At 40.5% G+C, this 19,502-nt stretch overlaps 1 protein-coding gene across 2 annotated transcripts in view; it reads right to left on the bottom strand.

The window, feature by feature from the left end:
* Positions 1 to 19,502, bottom strand: part of NPSR1 (neuropeptide S receptor 1) — a 140,915-nt gene that overhangs the window by 98,961 nt on the left and 22,452 nt on the right. For both annotated transcript variants that reach the window (XM_002918657.2, XM_011224204.2), the window contains exon 2: positions 11,342 to 11,474. In XM_002918657.2, coding sequence (XP_002918703.1) covers positions 11,342 to 11,474 — 133 coding nt within the window. The remainder of the gene's footprint in view (positions 1 to 11,341; positions 11,475 to 19,502) is intronic.

Below are 19,502 nucleotides of genomic sequence, written 5' to 3'. Positions count from 1 at the left end.
ATATAATATATCATTACTTTGTTCACCTTAAGCTTACACATATCATAGGCCAATTTTATCTCAATGAAGTTGAAAAAAATTTTTAAAGTAAACAAATGAGTAGAATTAAAATAAATAAATGAATTAAGTATGCAACTCACAAATCCAGGAAAAGAGTGAATGAAATCAGCATAGGAAAGTTGTAGTGAGCTCCACATACGGCCTTGGACAACTCAATACTCCTGGTCTCACCTCTCTTGCTGAAACTCTCAATTTTCCCTGATGTCAGATAATTAATAGGAGAGTTTTGAGGGTGGAGAATTCCTTAGTTCATCAGTAAATTGCTCTCCAAAAAGTGCTTTGAGGTAAAGCTAATTTTCTTTACTAATATGAGAAGATTTGGCCCTATCAGAGAAAGGAAATTATTTGAATGTGTGCCAAAAAATATGTTTTCTATCTTTCCTTTGTTGAACACTCAACGGGAGTTATTCTCATTAGCTCCTCTTCTTTATTGCATTTGAATAAAACAGACAAGTCAGTCTTGAAGATGATAAATGACTAATAAATTTTAATTGGCACTTTAGCTCATAAAATATAAACAGTCATTAAATTCATCCAGAAAATTGTTAGAATGGAAGTACTAAAAATTGCAGAATGTGCCAAAATAGCAGCTTCAGTATCTTCTGGTTTCCTTCCATTCTTAAGACTATCCTATAATCAAAAATCCTAATGGAATATATAGAGAAGAATTAGTTAAGATTTTTTTTTGAAGGGGTCAGAAATGTGGAGAAGAAGTAAGTTAAAACATATGAAAACAGACACACAGATAAATGGACTAGTATAGAGAGCCCAGAAATACCCCCCCACACACCATGTATATACGGTCAATTAATCTACGATAAAGAAGGTAAAAATATGCAATGGGAAAAAGGCAGTCTCTTCAATGAATAGTGTTGGGACAATTGGACAGCTACATGCAAAAGAATGAAACTGTCCACTCTCTTATACCACATATAAAAATAAATTAAAAGTGGATTAAAAAGTTGAATGTAAGACTAAAACCATAAAACTCTTAGAAGAAAACATAGGCAGAAGCTCTTTGACATCAGTCTCAGCAATATTTTTTTGGACCAGTATTCTCAGGCAAGAGCAATGAAAACTAAAATAAAATAGGATTACATCAAGCTGACAAGCTTTTGCACAGCAAAGGAAACCACCAACAAAGTAAAGGCAATCTACTGAATGGAAGAAGATATTTGCAATTGATATCTCTGATAAGCAGTTGCTATCAAAAATATATGAAGAACTTACACAACTTAACAACAAAAACAAATAACCCAATTAGAAAATGAGCCAAGGACTTGAATAGACATTTTTCAGAGAAGACATCCAGGTGGCCCACAGGCACATGAAAAGATGCTCAACATCACTCATCCTCAGGGAGATGCAAATCAAAACGACAGTGAGGTATCACTTCACACCTGTCAGACTGGCTATTATCAGAAAGACAAAAAATAAGTGTTGGTGAGGATGTAGAGAAAAGGGAACCCTTGTGCAGTGTTGGTGGGAGTGCAAACTGGTGTAGTCACTGTGGTAGACAGTATGGAGGTTCCTCAAAAAGTGTCAAGTAGAATTACCATATGATCCAGGAGTTCCAATACCAGGTATTACCCAAAGAATATGAAAACCCTAATTTGAGAAAATATGTGCACCCTATGTTTATTACAGCATTATTTTCAGTAGCCAGATTATGGAAGCAACCCAACCCAAATGTCCATCGATGGATGAATGGATAAAGATGTGATACACACACACACACACACACACACACACACACACACACACACACACGAGTATTACTCAGCCATAAAAAAGAATGAAATCTTGTCATTCACACAACGTGGATGGACCTAGAGTATATTATGCTAAATGAAAGAAATCAGGCAAAAAGACAAATACCTTAATGATTTCACTTACATGTGGAATCTAAAAAACAAAGCAAACAAAACAAACAAAATAGAGGGCGCCTGGGTGGCACAGCAGTTAAGCGTCTGCCTTCAGCTCAGGGCGTGATCCCGGCGTTATGGGATCGAGCCCCACGTCAGGCTCTTCCGCTATGAGCCTGCTTCTTCCTCTCCCACTCCCCCTGCTTGTGTTCCCTCTCTCACTGGTTGTCTCTATCTCTGTCGAATAAATAAATAAAATCTTTAAAAAAAAAAAAACCAAACAAAATAGAAACAGATTCATAAATACCAGAAACAAACTGTCAGTTGCCACAGTAGGTAGGAGTTGGGGGCTGGCCAAATAGGTGAAGGGGATTAAGAGGTACTAATTTCCAGTTATAAAATAAAGAAGTCATGGGGAGGTAAAGTATAGCATAAGGAATAAAATCAATAATATTGTAATAACTTCATATGGTGACAGTTGGTAGCTAGACGTACAACAGGGACCATTTTGTAATGTATAAAAGTATCAAATCATTATGATGTATACCTGAAACTAATAGGTGACTTATTAATAAAGCTAATAAGTCATTTATACTTCAATAAAAAAAATACAGATGCTAAAATTAAAGCACTTGTTCCATTCAAATGCTCTGGTAAATGATGTGTTCTTTGTTTTCACAAATATATGAGTCCTGCTATAGTCATTATGGGAGAAACAGATAAATTAGGTTTCTTCTCCACTGGCTACCATGGAAGGAAACTGTCCTTTTTAAATCAGAAAATTATACTTGAGTAGGCACATGAGTATAACAGATGAACAGAGAGAACCCCTGCCCTCAAGGAACTGGTTATGATTCTCTAACTACTGCAAGCCAGCAAAGCTTTTGTTTTCAGGGACCTTTTTAAATAAGAATCAGTGTGGATCTATGTTGGTGGCATTTAGAGCATTTGTCTCATGACATTTGCCATCATCTTTTAGTCCTGGGAGACCTACAAGGACATCAGCCAATTTGAAAGCCACAAAAGTATCTTTAATGAAGCAAGCCCCTTTCTATAAACTCTCCTAAATAAGTAAGTGCTCATAATATTTAACGACGAGAATATTCATGGCAGAATTGCTCTGGCAGCCCAAACTTGGGGAGGTGGGGGATGTAAACAGTCAACAATAGGAATTTATCTACTTAATGGGACAATCATCCAATGAGTCACTGCAGTGTATGGAGAGCGTGCCAAGATTAAAGGTCAGAAGACAGCATGACACTCTGGAGGAAGCATTCTCAAAGTAGAGGAATAGTCAAACAGAGATTCCTTGTCTAAACTTCTCAGTTCTCTATGGAAATTAAAGCATGGAAGGCAAGCTATGCCAGAGACTGCTACTTACCTCTATTCTCTCATCCTGCCTTAGGAAAAGAACTCTGGGTTTCTTCTGGCCAATGGACTCAAGTTAAAAACAAAGAAAAACATTTCGCTGCTTTTTCTTCAGTTAGAGATGGCTAATGAAAATGGCAAGCAAAAATTAATGGGTGGGAGTTCTAGGAATGTCAGTTAAGAGGAGGACAGATAGCTGGCATGGGCTTCTCTTATCTTTCTTCCCCTCTTCCTTCCTACTGACGAGAATTTGTGCATGATGGCAGGAGTTCTAGCAGCCATTTTGAACCAAGAACCCTCCACATGATGAGCTGACCTTGAGGATGGAAGTCCTTGAGGATGGAACATGGTTCCCCAGTGATAAAGAAACAATATGAGCCCTGGACTACCTGCCTCAAGAATTCTTTACATAAGGTAAAAACAAATCCTTATAAACTTAGGCCACCATTATCTGGATTTTACGGATGTGCAGCTGAATCTAATTCCAACTGATTTACTGACTAAATAAAAGACCAAATAGAAATCAAAATGTTCCTCAAAGAATCACTCAAAGCTGCTGGTCTATAAGTAGGAGGCTATTCTCAACAGGTGAGTGATGATGGAAATATTATTTAATGAAGGGCATTAGTATTGCCTTACCCAATAATAACTGTTAGAGCATATTTTTCTCCCTCAGAAAAGCCAGGTAAAATGTTTCAGAATTTAGTTTTCCAAATATTTGTGGCACTGGTGATGTCAGTTGAATCTGATGATTTAAGAATATGTTTGTATGAAAAAATTTGGTTATCCTTCAAAGCAACACTTGAGACCCAAAGCACGTGTGAGCCAAGAACGCTGTCCTGAAGAAAAGAGCAGAGCAGTTGAGGATTGCATGAACTTCAGGCCTTTTGGAGAACTTTTGCTCTTTAGCAAGTGACTCGAAGGATTTTAAATTAATCATTTCCTTCATTTCATTTTAATGAATGAAACACCCATAGTGGTAGCATTAACAGCTAGCATTTACTGAGCAATTACTATGTGCCTCACCCTGTATTAAGCACTTCATTGATATCATCTCATTTACTGCTCTCCATAACTCTGAGAAGCATCTCCACTTTCTGGGTTAGGAAACTGATATTCAGAGAAATTGACTTTTCCGAAGGCACAGAGCTAAGAAGTACAATTGTTGAGATTCGTACTCAAGTCTCAATAGCCTAAAACACTGGCATAACAAAATGTTCATCCAAAGAGGTGAGTTTGTGGAAATTTTTATGGACTTGAAAGAGGGATTTTATATAGTGGTTGGTGCAATATACTTTGAAAAGGTCATATCTCCATTCAGAATGTTGATTAAAATAAAAAACTAAAAATTTGCCAGATCTAGCCCTTCCTAAACGTTGGAATCATGACGGTTGGTTTGCCTTTATGTAAACTCCTGAGGCTCCCCGAACGATTTGAAGTAGACACGTCTGAAATGGGTGAAGGGGGTCTTCAGGAACACTGGACCCTTCTCTTTCTATGAGCTCTCAGACTTTCATTCCATACTGGGAAGCAATAAGAAAAGTGAAGTGTGAGATATGTTTTCAGAGTATTTTCACTTTAACAGGCTTCCAAAAAATGGTTATGCTATGACAGACATTTCAACCAATGTCAACAGGTTTGCGAGGCATTGGGATGGGGCAGGAGGATTCCTGGCATCCCATCCTGCATAGGCAGTTGTCACTAGTACCAGTGCTGCGGCTCACGATGCAGACTAGAAATCCAGCCAGCTGGTCGGCTACAAATATTTTTAATTGAATTACAAGCACTTTCAAAATCTTTTGAAGTGTGTTTTCACTGTTTATACTCTCCTACCTCTAGTAACTCCGGTGTTCTTGCTCCATCAATCCCCCTCATTTATTAAATACATTGGCACCAGGCTCTCAATTTTGCTCCCTCTAACCAGCCTCCCATTGTCCTGAGGTGTTGCAGTATGTCCAGGACCACTCACCCACGCATAGGCCCCTTGGGGAGGCCCATCCTCTGATGATTAAAAGCTCACAATTGAAAGAAAGACTGCCTGAGTTTGAATATCTGGTCTATCCCTTACTGAATGACTTAGGGCAAAGACTGAATCTCTTTGAACCTTAATTTCCATGTCTGTAAAAAGGGGATTATAGTAGGGTTAGGTCATGGGACTATTGTGAGGAATAAATCAAATAATCTACACGAAGTATTTAGCACAGAGCCTGGTACATGGTAAGCACTTAATAGAATTTAGCTTCCATTATGGTGGCCCTGTTTACTAACGACTCTCTCTGTGAATATACTTCAGCATCCTGGTACAAGGGACACGCTGAGTTACGCCGTCTCTGCAACATTCGCCTGAGAATATCTTGGATCTTGAACACACATTCACTTCTTTCCACTCTTTCGTTCAGGGACTATCACTAAACCCACCTTAACACTGTGGCAGCCTCTCATTCCTTGACTCTCCACCATCCCTTTATTCTTCTGACCTGTCCTGCTTTCATTTCTTTCTTTAATCATGGTCTCTGTGGTCCAACATTTGTGTCACCCTCGACAAGAAGTTTAACTTCCTTGCTTTATTGTGTTCCCATGTTACCAGCAAAACCTGCCATGGGCTAACTTAAGTATCTGTTTTCTCATTTTTATACTTTGGGATTTCTGCAGTAATCCACATAAAGGGCAGTGGTGGCCCGAGCCAAGCTAGCATGACAGAGGATATGCTCAAGGATTTGCTGAACATCTTAGCAAGGCATCTGAAGCTCCTGTTTATGGCTACCCCTCATTTCTTTCATCTAGGACCTCCAGCCCCCCATGCTATGTTCTGCCCATTCTGAATCACTTGTAATCCTCTGATGCACCTAGCTTTTTCTCTCTGTTATTACCTGAATATTTGTGTCTCACCAAAATTCATCATGTTAAAGCCGCAACTCCCAATGTGACTCTATGTGCAGACACGGCCTTTATGGAAATGGTTGGTCATAAGGGTAAGGCCCTGATCTGACAGGATTAGAGGCTTTATTAGGAGACACTAGAGAGCTTGCTTTCTGTCTCTCCATGGGAGGACACAGTGAGAAGGCAGCCCCCTGCAAGGCAGGAAGAACACTCTGACCGGAACCCAACCCTGCTGGCACCCCATCTCACACTCCCAGCCTCCAGAGCTCTGAGGATATAAATGTGTGCTGTTTAAGCCCCCCAGTCTGCGGTATTTTGTTATGGTGCACTGAGCAGACTAAGACATGATGCCAAGAGAAAAACACCTATAAAATTATAGCTGTATTTATGCAAATGTCTTGGCATCACAGGGACACGCTAATAATAGCAGCATCTTTATGTGAGAACAGCTCATTCATGCTGAGTTTAAGCCAGCAGCCTCTGTTTTAATATCACCCTGATAGGGCCTGTGTCTTGTCCGTGATTTTTCCTCATATCAAGAAGCTTGATACATGCTCCTCTGAAGGAAGGATTTTAATGATAAGCAGATATGAGGATGTGCGGCTCTTGACTTTTCTCCTTAATCTTAGTGGTCATCAAATAATCATGTAGACCAGGTTATGTGGGTTGGGCTTGATATCATTAGGAAATTTCCTTTATAATTTCATTTGCATTCTTATTGCTCCTCAGGCATATAATGTTTGGATTTTTTGGTTTCAATAGTTCAATATAATGGTCTATAATTTTCACATTATAATAAAAGAAACTGGAAAAGACAGTCCTAACATAACATCTTTTTTTCAAGAGAATGCATTTTAAAACTTTGACAAACATGCAATTTATTTAATCCATTATAAATGATAAGCTCCCCCCTCTTGCTCTCACTCTCCCCAACTGCATCCAAAAGCTTAATATTCCCTTCACATATTTTTAAAAAGATTTTATTTATTTATTTGAGGGAGAGAGCAAGCAAAAAGTTTAATATTCCCTTAACGTTTTTTAAAGATTTTATTTGTTTATTTGAGAGAGAGAGAGCTGGTGTGCCCAAGGGCGAGCATGAATAGGGTAGGGGCAGAGAGAGAGGGAGAAGCAGACTCCCAGCTGAGTAGGGAGCCAGATGTGGGGCCTGATCCCAGGACCCTGGGTTTATGACCTGAGCCAAAGGCAGCTGCTTAACCGACTGAGCCACCCAGGCGCCCCTCCCTTCACATATTGAAAGTGGGATTTATAATATGGGGTGGGCTAGAATTTTATCGTGGCATAAGCTGTTCAAATTTTGATTTTAAGATTTTATGTATCAGCCTCTGTAAATCAATGGCCTTTAGGCCAAATCTGGCTTCCCTGTGTGTTTTGTTTGATCAGCATAGTATTTAACAAGAATTGAGTTTGAATGCCTGTAGGTGGGGCATGCAGTCTCCAATTGCCCTGGGCGTCCATCTTTGCCTGTCCCTTCCCTGGGCTCTTTCACACAGTCATTCCTGGAGGCATTTGAGATGGCAACTCCTGCTCCATATTGAGGTGCTGTGTTTTGTAAATACACCTTCTTATTGAAATAAACTACATAAAGTACACAAATCATAAGCATATAATTTGGTGAATTATCACAAAGGGAACACATCCATGTAATTACCATCAACATCAACAAAAAGAACATGATTAGCACTAGAATCTTCCTGTCTTCCTTTTCCCCCCCCCCAAAGCAAATGCTAACTAAGACAAAGATATGGGCACCTGTGATTTAAGAAGCACAGTGAATATCTGAATTTCTGACGTACATATACAGCCTCACCTGTGTTTTGGCTTGTGTTTCCTTGTTTTATTATTTTTTATCCTTTTATTTGACTATCCTTTTACTTTCCTTTTACAATTATATCATTATATTTAAGGTATACATCTTTTAGAAGCAAACTGAAGTAGGTATGTCTTAAACCTACTCTGACAATCTTGTTATTTTATTTGAAGTACTTAGTCCACATACACTAAATGCAATTACCAATATACTGGAGGTTAAATGTACCAGCTTATTTGTCCTACCTGTTCTAATAATTCTAACATTTTTCTCTCTCCTTTCTTAACGTCTTTTTGATTAATTACATAGAATACATACATATTATATATAAATATGTAAATTGGTATGTATGTGTACATTTTAAATATTTCATTTTATATCTTTTTCAACTGCTAGTATGATACTTTTTTGTAATTTGGGGATTACCCTACAGATTTCGGTGTAGCCCCTGACTTCTGAATAGCTGACATAAATTAGTGCTTTTGCTGCATTCAAAACAATCCGAGGACTCTAAAGTCATTCACTGCTCGAATCCCTTTATTTTGTTTCATTGTTATCATGTATATATTTTCTTTTTTTTTGTTTTAAATTTTGTATTATACAAATTTTCAAATATATGCAAAAGTAGAAAGAATAGTATAAAAAGTGCATTGAACCATGGGACCCCTGGGTGGCTCAGTTGGTTAAGCGACCAACTCTTGATTTTGGCTCAGGTCATGATTGCAGTGTTGTGAGAACGACCTCACATTGGGCTCTGTGCTGGGCATGGAGCCTGCTTAAGATTCTCTCTCCCTCTCCCTTTGCCACTTCCCTCACCACCCCTGTCCTGCTCATCACTCACACACACTCTCTCTAAAAAAAAAAAAAAAAAAAGGGAAGGGACAAAAAACCCAATGTACTCACCACCAAGCTTCAATAAAAGTCAGTTTTTGACTCTATATCCCTATCTAACCATGCCCTCAAATTATTTTGAGGCAAATCTAAGACATGTTATACTTGCAAACATTTCGGTATGTACCCTTAAAAGATAAGGGTTCTTTTTAAACATAAGATACACCATAAATTAACACAAATACTCTCAGTTCAAATCCAATACAGGGATTTTACTTAATCTCATCATTTTCATGTGTTTTAATTCTCTTTATATTTGTTTGATTGTTTTTTGATCTTGTTGACCTTGATGGTGCTTTTTGAATCTGTCTGTATTTTGATGTCTTTCAGGATTTTGGAAAAAAACTATTGGTCATTATATCTTTAAATATTATTTCTGTCTACTCTTTTATCTTTTTTGGGGAACCCTTTTCCCTGGGCCCATATGTTATTTTTTGTCTGTATTTTCCATCCTTTTTTTTCTTCATGCTTCAATCTTATTATTATTTTCTGGTTTATCTTCCAGTTTATTGATTTTCTCTGCAGCTATGTTTAATTTGTTGCTACACCCATCTATTGTATTTTTAGCTTCCATTATTTTACATTTTCTAGTTCCTCGACTCTCTGAACCTTGGCAAGCTTTCTTCTCTAAGAATTCTTCACTTAAAATACTCCTATCTGACCCCTTGAGTTTTTCCAGAAAGAATAAGCAAATAAAAAACAGACTTGAACATTCATGAGAAATTAAGCCCGGTTAATACAGCAGACTATGGATTAGACTAGAACACACAACTTTTTAACAATAGATGGTGAAATTTCAGTGATTCGTTTGTTGATTATTTTTTGCAATACTAAATTCCAAGCTGATATCCTTGCCACCTCTAAATTCTTGCCCTCTAAAAGAACACATAGCTCTGTAGGATGTGAGTTACAACACAGCAGCTAAGGAAATATAAAGAAAGTTACTACATCCTCATCCAGGGATTTTGCATTTCAGCGTTTGCTGGATGATCGTGATTCCCCTTCATGCCTACAGTCATAGGGGTGAAAGTGGGGTTCCTGTTTGCAGGAAAGATAGAAGGAGTTTTCTCCCATCATAGGCATCACCTGTGTGACACAAGCTTCTCCCATCTCTGTATTTCTCAGTAGCACCTTTGGTTTTCATCCTGGTCACTGTAGCCCAGCTCAAGAGATGGGAGAATTTCAGGCTGTCAACAGTGTATGGTGAAGTTTCTCCTGTAAGTTACAGTGCCATATATTTCCTATACTGTGGCTCAAGATTAAATTCCCAAGAAATCTCCACTACCATTACTGCAACTGAGAGGTTGAAATGCACCAAACAACCCATTCTGATGGTCATCATTGCTTCTTGTTATCACTGAACACTTAAAAAAAATTTTTTTTTTTTGCATTTTCCCTACATTTTCATTCAAATTAAACTCATATCACAGCCATCTTGTTCCCAGAGCTCAGGAGTCCAAGCCCGTCTTAGGCTGGACCCTCCAGGAATTCTGTCTGTTCTCTTCTTTGTCCTGTAGAACAGGACTCTCTCCTTGATTATGTTTTCCTCCCCCCCCCTTTTTTTCAGGTTTATTTATTTGGGAGAGAGAGAGCAAGCAGGGGGAAGGGCAGAGGGAAAGGAAGAATCTCCAGCAGACTCCCTGCTGAGCACAGACCCCGATGTTGGGTGGATCTCACGACCCTGAGATCATGACCTGAACCAAGATCAAGAGTTGGACACTCAACCTAGTGAGCCACCCAGGTGCCCCATGATTACGTTTTCCTTTTGAACACGACCCTTACCAATTTGGGCTCTACCAATCTCTGTGAGAGTTTTTATTTCACAGATGATTTTTAAGCCTGAGAATATTTCACCATTCCCTCTCTAAGTGTGATGCATTCACACTTCAACTGTACTGGACATTCCCCCAATCCACATTTAAATATCCTGATCCCAGATATTATCTTATGTCCTTATATTGTGCCCACCAGTGGTGTTACATACCACTTATATTTCAGAAACAATCTCCACAGACTTACATCTGCAAAATACTTGAGACTTCACATTTATTATTGAATAGAGATAATTCCGGTCATTTTCTGGGATGTATTCTTCAAGCTCATAATATGGTATGATACTGTACCATCCCCTTAGTGAACTACAGAGGCTGCTGTGTAGAGGAAAGGTGGAACCCTAGAGAAACCCTTGGTGACACTGATAATGGTATTTTCAAGTGTGCTTTATAGCGAGTTATTTTTATAATGGAATCTTATGGATATATAGATGTGTTAAACTTGCTGAAAGAAAACTCCAAATATGGATTTTGTATCCCTCTAGAAAGTGCTCCCAAATTCACTGGTACCTTTTGGACTTGGTAGTATGCTATTTCCATTGGTAAAATAATTGAAAACGAGGAGCCACAGGAATTTTGCACGTGGCTTATTCTCTCCCGCCTGCACAGTTACTTACCTGTGATAGCCAGCTGAGTCACAAAGAAGGTCATTCTCGACTTCCTCTTCCTCCTCCACGTGGAGAACAGCACCATGGAGTTTCCAACAATGGTGAAAACAAACAGGACCCACAGAGTTATCAACTGCTCAGTCTGTGAGAAACAAAGCAACACAAAACCAGCGTACCAGTGAGAACCAAGGTACTTTACAGAGCACAAGGTTCAGGCTTCACTCCTGGAATGTCTTCCTCCTGGTCTCAAATCCTCACCTGTCAAAGCTCTACTCTCAAGAGAACAGAGGCACAGTGGTCCTCATTTATTTTGATGGCAGCGTAAATTGAGGCAACCTTTTAAAAAAATCTATTTGGAAATATATGTCAAGAGACAAAAGAATGTATATCTATTCTTTGGCCAAGCAATTGTTTAAGTCTATATGAAAGAATTCAAGGTGTGAAAAAGAATATTACAGTAGCAAAGATATGGATATTTATTGTAAGAATAAATTGGAATTTGTTTAAAGATAACAAGATAGTTAAGTAAATAAGGCACTTCAATTCAGTGAACTATTATGTAGCTATTAACAATGGCGACCATAAAGATTATGCAGCAACATTAAACATGCTTATACTATAACAGTAAGTGGAAAGACATGATATAATTCCATATTGGGTATGATTATAACTGCAAAATTAATACATGTAGAGAAAAGACTGAAGTATACTAAAATGCTTAGAGTGGTTATTTTAGGGTGGTGTGATTATGGGTTATCTTACTCTTTTTCTTTTGACAGAATTTTATAATATAGTAATACTAAAATTTCAATGAGTAATATATAAATAGTAAATAATGAAAAAAAGCGGAATGCTGCTTATTTAAAATGCCAAGTCCTTTGTAAGAAGTTTTCCACAATTCCTTCAGATGGAGCTTTCCATCTGTTCAGAATCTGTGGCCCAGAATAAGTAGAGGGTGCTGGGACAGGCTGGACAAAGGGACAAAGCAGAGGGAGGCCACAGGTGAAGAGCATGGGGCCAAGGGGACCCAGAGGCAAGCCTGAAATCAAAAGCCAAGACCCATTAGCCCAAAACATCTGGGCAGAATGCTGGTAAGAATGCACAAGTCTAATACCGTAATCTGAAGTGCTTCTCTTACTCGTGGAGATAAGAAGAGCCTAAAGATATCCATTGTGATGGTAAAATTTCATGTGTCAACTTGGCTAGGCGATAATGACCACTTGCTTGGTCAAATAGTAGTGTAGAATGTTGCTCTGAAGGTATCTCGTAGATGTGACAAATATCTACATTCAACTTGAGTTTAAATACAGCAGATAACCCTCAATAATATGGGTGGGACTCATCCTTCAGAGCAAAAGCTGAGGTTTCCCAGCAGGAATTCCTTGAGAAACATAGGAATCATGCCTGAGTTTCCAGCCAGCTGCCTCCTTTATGAATTTCAGACTTGCCAGTCCCACAATCACATGAGCAACTTTCTTAAAATAAATCTCTCTCTCTCTCTCTCTCTGCCTCTCTCTGTCTCTGTCTCTATATTCCTACTGGCTGTGTTTTCTGTGGAGAACCTTAATACACTCTCTAAATATCTGAGATATCACAGTAGCACTTTTTCTTATACTAAATTAATTTTAAGTTATGTAATAACAGATGCATTAATTCTTCTTTAAAACCTGTAACAATTCAGGGGCACCTGACTGGCTCAGTTGGTAGAGCATGTGACTCTTGATCTCAGGGTCATGAGTTCAAGCCCCACATTGGGTATAGAGATTACTTAACAAAACAAAACAAACTATAACAATGCAGACAGAGCTCAAACTACTTTGCCACTTCCCTCTGTCTTAATCAACTCCCTTCTCCGAGAAGGTAAATATCATTTTGATTACATTATCTTTCCAATCCTTTGAAAAGTACTTTAGAAGTGCATGCATGTGCACGTGCACACACACACACACACACACACACACCCATAGCAAATAAATAGTATTGTATGTGTGTGATTAGCAATTTGGTATTTACTATACTCTGTATATATTGTGCATATTGCTTTTTTCAGTCATTTGGAGAAATGGCTAAATAAAAGGTGATGCTTTCATACAGTGCAGTAAAATATTTCAGTTAAAAGAAATGGACTAGATTTGCTAAAACAAAATACGTTGATGATATAGGGAAGCCTCTAGATGGTGGGAGGGGAGGGAGCTCGTGAGTGTACCAAGTCAGTTCCATTCTTGATGCCACTATCCTCTCCTTGGCGCTCCCAGGTGGAAACCTAAGCCTGGTCTGCCAGGTACTGGGGCTGGGGCAGTTTCTCATGATTTCTCCCCTATCCTTTCCAGAAGTCCAGGCTGGAGCTAGCATGTTCATGAGTCCTGTACTTGATCAAACTGATATTTTGGTTTACCATCTCAGATTTACAGATGGGTTCCAGAGGCCCTGGGAAGAGGTCAGAGCCTTGAAACTGCGGCTGGTTGAAGTTAGGGGGCGCTGCGGTGGTGTTGGGGGCAGGTGTACTACTGGAGTGGGAGGACCAGAGGGTGGACCACCTCTGCTACCTTGGCAGACACAGGCGGCAGACACCTCCAGCGTGCGTACTCATCTCCCATTTGGAGAACAGTCTTTGCTCAGTGCCAGGTTCTGCACTTCTTCTCTGGTCCTTTTTTGACCAGAGGGGTCACCTTCTTCTGGAAGATTCATTTCTCCAGCAGTCCAGATATGGGTGGCATTAAGAAAGCATCAAGAGTGGAATCTACTATGAAAAGGGCTAGTCTGAGTGGAGTGAGGGAGTGGTTTTAATAAGAGAATTCTCTCCTTCGAGATAGATGGACAGTTGTCAGGAGCAGACACAGCAGGGGGGGCCTTTGATGTGCCAGAATGATGTTCCCCTTTCAGCAGCTGGTGTGTAGATGGTAGAGCATCAATAAGTGGTTTGAACTTGGAGGACCTGCCTTTTAAAACTTCAGAGCAACCTGGGACCAATGTAAGAAACTAGGTGGTGGAGCCATCTGCTAGCAGAAGATCTCACTGACAGTGTGATGCTGATGCCTGATACAGTTAAGGGCCAGGGTAGGGGATGAGGCACCTATGTCCCCAATATGGTCCTACTATAGTGTGTTATCAGGGTGGGCGATGGGGTCCTGGGAGTGTTTATGATTCAGGAAAAGATAAGGAGCCCCTAGAGCAGGTGGGGTGGCAGATACGGGCACGCAAAGTCCTGTCAAGCCCTGCTGAGAATACAAATGAGAGACTGTCCAAGATTTTCTCCTGTTTCTTTTAGGAAATCTGTTTCACAGGGAGAAACATTTTGATGCCCTAAAGTAATTTCTTTTTTCAAATTAGAGAGCACTATGTCATGTCCAGCAAATTTTCTCGGCCTGGGCAGTGGTGGCGTGGGGGGTGGTTATTTCCACACATGTCTAGTACTCAGTTGATTTCTGTTGAACTCTTTCAGCCTCAGACGAAGAAGAAAGGGAAAAGTTAGAATGTTTGTGATGTTTCTTTGTCAGATCAGAAACCCGGATGTCCACGGTGAGGGGGCAGAGAGCAAAGTCTGGGAGCAGACAGAGAAGGAGGCAGGCCACACTGCCAATGGCGGTGGGGTGGCGGGAAATGTGGCGGATACAGGTCTGTTTTCCTTACCGTCTTCACCGGTACCACCTGCGGCTCTGCTCAACTGCCCAGTGCCCTAGCTGGATGGAGCAGCTGGCCGTGTCTCCTCCGTGGAGTCTGTGGCATTCCATGACTTCCCACAGAAATCTGCCCCACCTCAGCCTCCTGTAATGGAATCCCCGGGGCCGGCCTCCTCTCACTGCTTCTCTGGGGAGAGACTGTAAGTTCAGATGAGAGAGTCAATGAGTCTCTCTGCTCTGCCCTCAGAACGTCTTACCTACTCTATACCTTATCGAAATTACTCCAATTTTGTAGCAGGTGAGGTCGAACTTCCCTATTTTCTACCTCTGACACAGAACTTTTTTCAACTAAAATTATACCCTGAAGGCCTTCTGGATGAGAACTGGGAGGAGGAGATTTAATCAACTACACTCAGGTAAATTTGAACTAGAATTTTCTTCCGGAATGTCTCTCCCCTCATGTTCTCCTTTCCTCACATAACTCACTGCCTGTGGTAAGTGCGGCTAAGCCTCATTGCCAGAAAGACAACACCGAAGTGGGTAAATGGTTTGCTTTTCACATGGCGCGTTGGTGATCATGTTGCTGGCACCGACGTTTGGATTTCCAGAAATCAAGCTTCTCTGTAATAGAGGATGTCTCTGGCCTCTCAGTGGGCATGGAGCGGCTCTGTTCCTCATCTTTGTGTGCACAATTCCAACCCAGGCATCCAATATCTTCAAAGTAGGCTTGGAGCTCAGATCTGCTCTGTTGGGAGCACAGAATGACAAACACTGCAAATCAAATTATCTGGTTAGATGTATCAGTGAATTGGAAGTCGGGCCTCAGGAGGGCTGGCACAGTCGGTGCTAGCTTGGATGAGCCTTTTTCTTAGAAGCTTGCAGTCACTGTGCTTTGGGCTGGCAGACCCCAGTCTCTCTGTATACAGGTCAGAGTCTATTCTCGTTGGGATTGGATGATGTCTGTAGGGCAGGCTGAGCAGGTCCTGTGAAATTAGGCCCCCTGCTCCTGCTTTATAGTTCTCTATTTGAAGACAATCTCACCTCAGAGGCTTCAGGAAATTTCCGGATTGAAGGAGCTCCCCACCCCCTTCTTGTTTTCTGGAACCTTCCTAAGAGCCATGTTTATTTATTCGTTTATTAATTTGTTCACCATCAATTAATTGTCTGTAGTATAAGGTGTTAGCAGTACATGTAGAGTCCATAAATTATACTTGGCCAAGTTTAAATCCTGTTTCATCAAGTAGTACAAGGGGCATTACGTATGCAAACACTTACTTGTAAGATCATTTATTCATAGCGTTCTTACCCATGCACACACAAATACACAGACACACACAAATCCCAGGGTAATACAAGGATTTGGAAAATTATGACAACGAGAATTGAAGAAGCAAGTTCAGAGGTATTTGAGTATTACAATCAGGTGAGTGATTTGTAGAAAAGTGGGTAGGCTTTGAAACCAGCCTGACTTGGGATCAGACTCTTTGCTACTCCCTAGATGTGTAATACATAGATAAGTGATAACCTCTCTGAGTCTATTTTTTCATTTATAAAATGAAGATAAAGATAAAATCTGCCGCAGGATACTTGTGATGGATAGACATGATGATGAAAATGCAGACTTCTAGCTCAGTGCCCAGTACATTATATACACACAATAAAAACTAGTTTTTCTCCTTCTGTAGTTTCATGTGCTACATACAGGTTTTAGGAGTGATTTATAAATAACTCACAACCTTTCCAGGACGATGCTTGAATTCACCCTTTTCATCCTATTTTCAGTTCCAGTGTGTTGGAATTTCACCTGAGTCTAACAGCCCTCCACCCAGGCTCCCTTGCTCCAGGTAGGGGTGCTGTCCCAACACCGGTCTCAAAGCTATTGAAGAAATATAGTTGGGGATCAAATGCCCCCTAGTGGTCATGTGAGGCAAAATTCCAGCCAGATGCTCAATACTGCATAGAAGTCAGGGGTGAGTTTGAAATTTTTCAGTGACTAAAGACTAGAGCGTTTTCAACTCAGTTACATGGTTGTAGGCATGACTAATTGATTTTCAGCCTCAAAGTGATGAGGCCATGCAGTGACGTCATCTCTCTGCAGATCAGAAAATGAAGACCTGGGATTTAGAAGGATGAATTACAGCACTCCCTGAGCAATGCTGGTGCTGCCACAGGGCTGATACTTGGGGGTCTCACTCCAGAGGATAGGTTTCCAGGACCAAAAGGATGCCTCTGAGGGTGGCCATTAAGTCTAGGGCACCCCTGCAGGCTGCATTCTGTCTTCCTCATGGAAAGTGTTTCATAAATATCTGTTGGATGGATATACTGTTAATGACAAGTGAAAGGGTACTTATAAATATCACAGAACAGGTTATCTGAAATGGGAATTATCTCAGGAAATACCAGACATTTAGTTGGGTGACACTAGTTAATGCTGGTTATGTCAGACTTGTCTGGAGGGAAAAACATGATTTATCCAAATCCAAGGAATGGTGATCCTCTTTTCCAGAGGAGTCCTGGAAACTGGAATTTTAAAAAAAGTGTGAAGTATCTTTAACAGTTATACGGTGAATGGGAACTAATGTTATTGGAGTGAATCACATTAATCTAGCACTGACTTACTTCGTTTGTCATGTATAGTAGATGCTTAATAAGTGTTCTTGATTGATTGTCATGGACCAAACATTTGAGAAGCTTTACATATTGCTCATGGATATCACAGACTGACCCATGAGATGTCCCTGTCCTCAGTCTTACAAATAAGGAAAGGGAGTTCGTGGAATACCTGGCTCATAGGCAATGTAGCTGGGATGTAAACATAGCTTTACTTCACTGTAAAGTTCATGCCCTGCTCACTATCGTGGTTTTCTGTTCCAATTTGGGGCCAGGATTGGTGAAGTTGACTCATTTACTTTCAATTTTCATTCATTTTCCTCTGACCCAAAGCTTGTCTGAAGCTGGGTTGTTGGGGCTGGGTCAGTTTCATGACTGTGTCCAGTAGGACTGAGGGTACAAGGTCAATGCTCAGTATGTGTTTGGATGGATGGACCCTGGAGCCGTGGATGGCTCCCACACAACTGTAGTCATAAATACCACACAAGATGCAGCTGCATCTTCTGTCCCAAGAATCACAGAACTTTCTGTACCGCTTACATTTTCATGGCTCATTTTATGATTATTGTTATTTTTGTGATGTTGAAGATGAATCTCTCAAACACAGGAAGGAGCAAATATATCTTACTTCCCAAGAGAGGAAATGAAATCTCAGAAAGGTTATGATTCAGCCTCAGTTCTCAGGCAGCAGCAGGCAAAGAAACTCTGCTCTCCTGTCACTGAGACTCATATGCCACCTGTCATTCACAGCACGCAGGCTCTGAGGCTGCTCAAAGCTCTATTAATCTGCTTAGGTGGGCTGCAAATATCCAAAGCAAAGATCTGAAAATGTCTAATTCCACTAAGGATGAATCACCACGCAATGCAGGGAGCACACAATTCAAAGTGAGGTGGGTAGGAACAGACTATGAAGCTTTGGATTCCTGAAGCTGCTTAATGAGACTTGGGGTATGAGATCCATTGAGGGGATCTAGAAACCCCTGGGCAGTAACCATTTCTGCACGGTTGGAAACCTCTCATTCAGGAGTTTGTCCCAACTTCTCCCTGTGTCTCACCCAACCTGCTGCTTCAGGGACACTGCCAGGGAATGGTCGACCAGAAGGCTCGGAGGTAAGACTGGGCTTGCTGCAGAGCACACACCTTGGCTTCTTCCCCACCACCACCTCCTTTTACTGATGCCCCTTTTGAAAATCTGCAATTTCACCGCTCTCCCAATAGCCATCTGGGGGACACTCGGGCAAATACAGTTGAATTACTGTCATCAAATCATCTATCTGCATTCACCGTTCAGAACTCTTTTGCCTAGAAGTATGGGAATCCCATCTAGGATTACCCAGGATAGTCTTCATTTCTAGTACTCCATTATCAATTATGAAAAAAATATATAACAAGACTATTGCAAAAAATAAGAAAATTATGTAAAGCTACATATAAGCCTGGATGTTAATTCAAGTTTCAAAATTTTCTGTAAGGTTTTTCATATCACTTTAACAGGGTGCAGGACAGGGATGTAGGTTGCACTCTCTGACTAGGGGGCGCTGGTGGGACAAACTGACAGGGGAGCTCCTGCTTGAAGAATCAAGAATGTGAATGGGATGGGAGGTATTGTCAGCCTGGGTCTGTTAAGGTTGCAGCATGGCTGTGGACAAAGATGGCTCCAAAGAGTTATGGACCAAGAGTCATTCTGTGAACTCTCATGTAGTATATCTGGGGGAAAGACATTTGCCCTGAGGGGAGAACCTTGGCACACGTGTGTGCCGTATATATATGATACTAAGACCAGAAATGGAAACCTGTCCTTGAAATCATGTTGTGAATATATACATACTGGTTTACATTCTGTATAATCAAGTTCAACACACATTTATTGAGAATCTAGTTCTAAAGTTCAACATACTCTGGGGTTAGAAGGAAGGCTAAGACAAAGAGCTCATGGTCTG

The sequence above is a fragment of the Ailuropoda melanoleuca genome, chromosome 1, assembly GCF_002007445.2.
Source record: "Ailuropoda melanoleuca isolate Jingjing chromosome 1, ASM200744v2, whole genome shotgun sequence".
NCBI classification, from domain to species: Eukaryota; Metazoa; Chordata; class Mammalia; order Carnivora; family Ursidae; genus Ailuropoda; species Ailuropoda melanoleuca.
The sequence above is the reverse complement of the archived record's forward strand: the minus strand, read 5'-3'. Positions and strand labels throughout refer to the sequence as shown.